Here is a 2,132-nt window from a genome sequence, read left to right as displayed (position 1 = left end):
TAGATGATAAATTAAACTGGAAGTCTCATATAAATCATATACATAACAAAATTTCAAGAAGTGTTTCATTTTTGAGTAAAGTAAAACACATTCAAACTGTTTTCTAAAAGAGAACGGGGATACAATTTGAGGGGGGAATTAAATTTAAAACATCCTTGTGTCCGTACAACATTAAAAAGTTTTTGCATCTCTGTGTGTGGAGTGAAGCTGTGGAACAGACTAAGTAAAGATATGAAGCAATGTCCGAGCATGGCGCAGTTTAAACAGCGGTTTAAGGATATGGTTTTTGCAGGATACAGGGAGGAGGTAGAGATTTGATAGGGTGTCCTTGTCCAATATTTTCATGTGTGTGCGGTTGCACGGGCATGCTGGTATGGGTATATATATCTGTAGGTTGTGTATCCTTTGAGGTCTTACTGGGGTTATTGAAAATGTGTATATGTGAGTATGTGTGTATATATATATATAATAAATAAAATAAAAAAAACACAAACACACATAACATATAATATAATTGCAAGGAGGTATTTCTGTAGTCTATTGATTTATTGATTACTAGATAAGGGGTGGGATTAAATAAGCTTATGCTTCTTCCTGCTCCTTTTTGAACATGACAGTTATTTGTAGATGTTGCTCGTTTTCCTTTTGTTTTGCTTTGTTTGTTTGTCTCTTTTTAATTCTATGTTGTTGTACTTTTTCAACATGTTCAAAATAAAGATTCAATCAATCAATCAATCAATCAATCAATCAATCAATCAATCGTCGTAGCAGCTACCTCTGCTTACCACAAACACACTTCTCTGCTACGTTGTGTCTGTCAGTACCCACACAGCGGATATATGTGCGCAATACGTGTTTCTGGGAAATCAGGCGGTTAACTGTCAGAGGAAGTGAACTACCGACGTTTATGCAGAGAAGAAAGCAGCGATGGCTGAATCAACCGAGCACGTTGAGGGAGGAAATTTGTCTCCCATTTCCCCCCTCAACGAGGACACTGAGGACGAGGACGTTGGGGGGGCAAATACGACTCCTATGTGTCCCCCCAACGAGGACGTTAAGGACGAGGATGTTGAGAGCGCAAAAACGACTTGTAATTGCCCGCCCAAAGTTCCCTGCATATTAGTTGTTGTTGTAGGTGCAGTTTTTCTAATTGTAGGTGCTCTAGCAGCTGGTCTACCAGCTGGTTTTATTGGTTTTTGGAAGGGTAAAAGTGAGTGTGTCAAGGACCCCAGTGCTAATTGCCCTTTTTCAAAAGCTGCTGTGGCCGCAGACTCCGAGAAATGTTCACGGATTGGACGGTGAGTAACATTTTAAACTTCTGACACATTTTTGTTTTTCACATAATATTACGCACCAAATGCAAACTTTAGCGCTAAAACATCTTTGAGAACTACGTAACCCGCGTCTCATCCTGGAAGTGTGTGGTTATGTTCCCCCCCCATCTATTTACAAAATAACTACTCCTAACTAAATTTCTACTTCTTTACGAAACCAATATGCCATTATATAAAAGGCAAAATTCCACGTGATTCTGTATAATACAGATCAATGAAAAATCTTCTTTCCCTACTAAATGATTTATTGGTCAAAAATGGAGAAAAAGCTTTAACGTAGAAACTATGATTCTTACAGATGTGTGTGTATTGTCAACAGAAAGTACGGTATAGAGATTAAAAATATCATGCCACATTTGACCTCTGACCTCTTCTTCGAGGTCAATAGATTGATCTGAAGGTCATAATGCTAGTAATGCTATTTAGAACTATTTAAACGTATGTTTCTTTCTAGTGATGGGAATTCAAACTCTTTTAAGAGAGCTGGTTCTTATGGCTCAACTCACTGAAAAGAGTCCTCTTTGGCTCCCAAGCCGGTTGTCAAATTTTCTTTTTCTGAAAATAACTTATTAACAAAAATAAAGTAAAATCATGTGTAAAAAGAAATTAGTATATCAAATGGTTTATGGCTTTATGGCTTATTTTTTTCAACAAGTAACAAAAAGAAGTTTTAAGGAACAAAAACAAATACCCATCTCTGATTGCATGTATAATATTTATAAAATGTAAACTATTTGCAGTCAAACGATGGACAGTTACACAACAAAATATACCTTAAAATATGCTAAGCAAAAATTT

At 36.5% G+C, this 2,132-nt stretch overlaps 1 protein-coding gene across 1 annotated transcript in view; it reads left to right on the top strand.

Annotated features, from left to right (window-relative positions):
- Positions 1–891: 891 nt before the first annotated feature.
- Positions 892–2,132, top strand: part of ggt5a (gamma-glutamyltransferase 5a) — a 16,879-nt gene continuing 15,638 nt past the window's right edge. Inside the window, exon 1 of the mRNA XM_013910942.1 lies at positions 892–1,298. Within this exon, the coding sequence (XP_013766396.1) occupies positions 928–1,298 (371 nt within the window). The 5' untranslated portion in view covers positions 892–927. The remainder of the gene's footprint in view (positions 1,299–2,132) is intronic.

The sequence above is a fragment of the Pundamilia nyererei genome, unplaced genomic scaffold (assembly GCF_000239375.1).
Source record: "Pundamilia nyererei isolate P.nyererei 1_Seehausen unplaced genomic scaffold, PunNye1.0 scaffold00053, whole genome shotgun sequence".
NCBI classification, from domain to species: Eukaryota; Metazoa; Chordata; class Actinopteri; order Cichliformes; family Cichlidae; genus Pundamilia; species Pundamilia nyererei.
The sequence above is the reverse complement of the archived record's forward strand: the minus strand, read 5'-3'. Positions and strand labels throughout refer to the sequence as shown.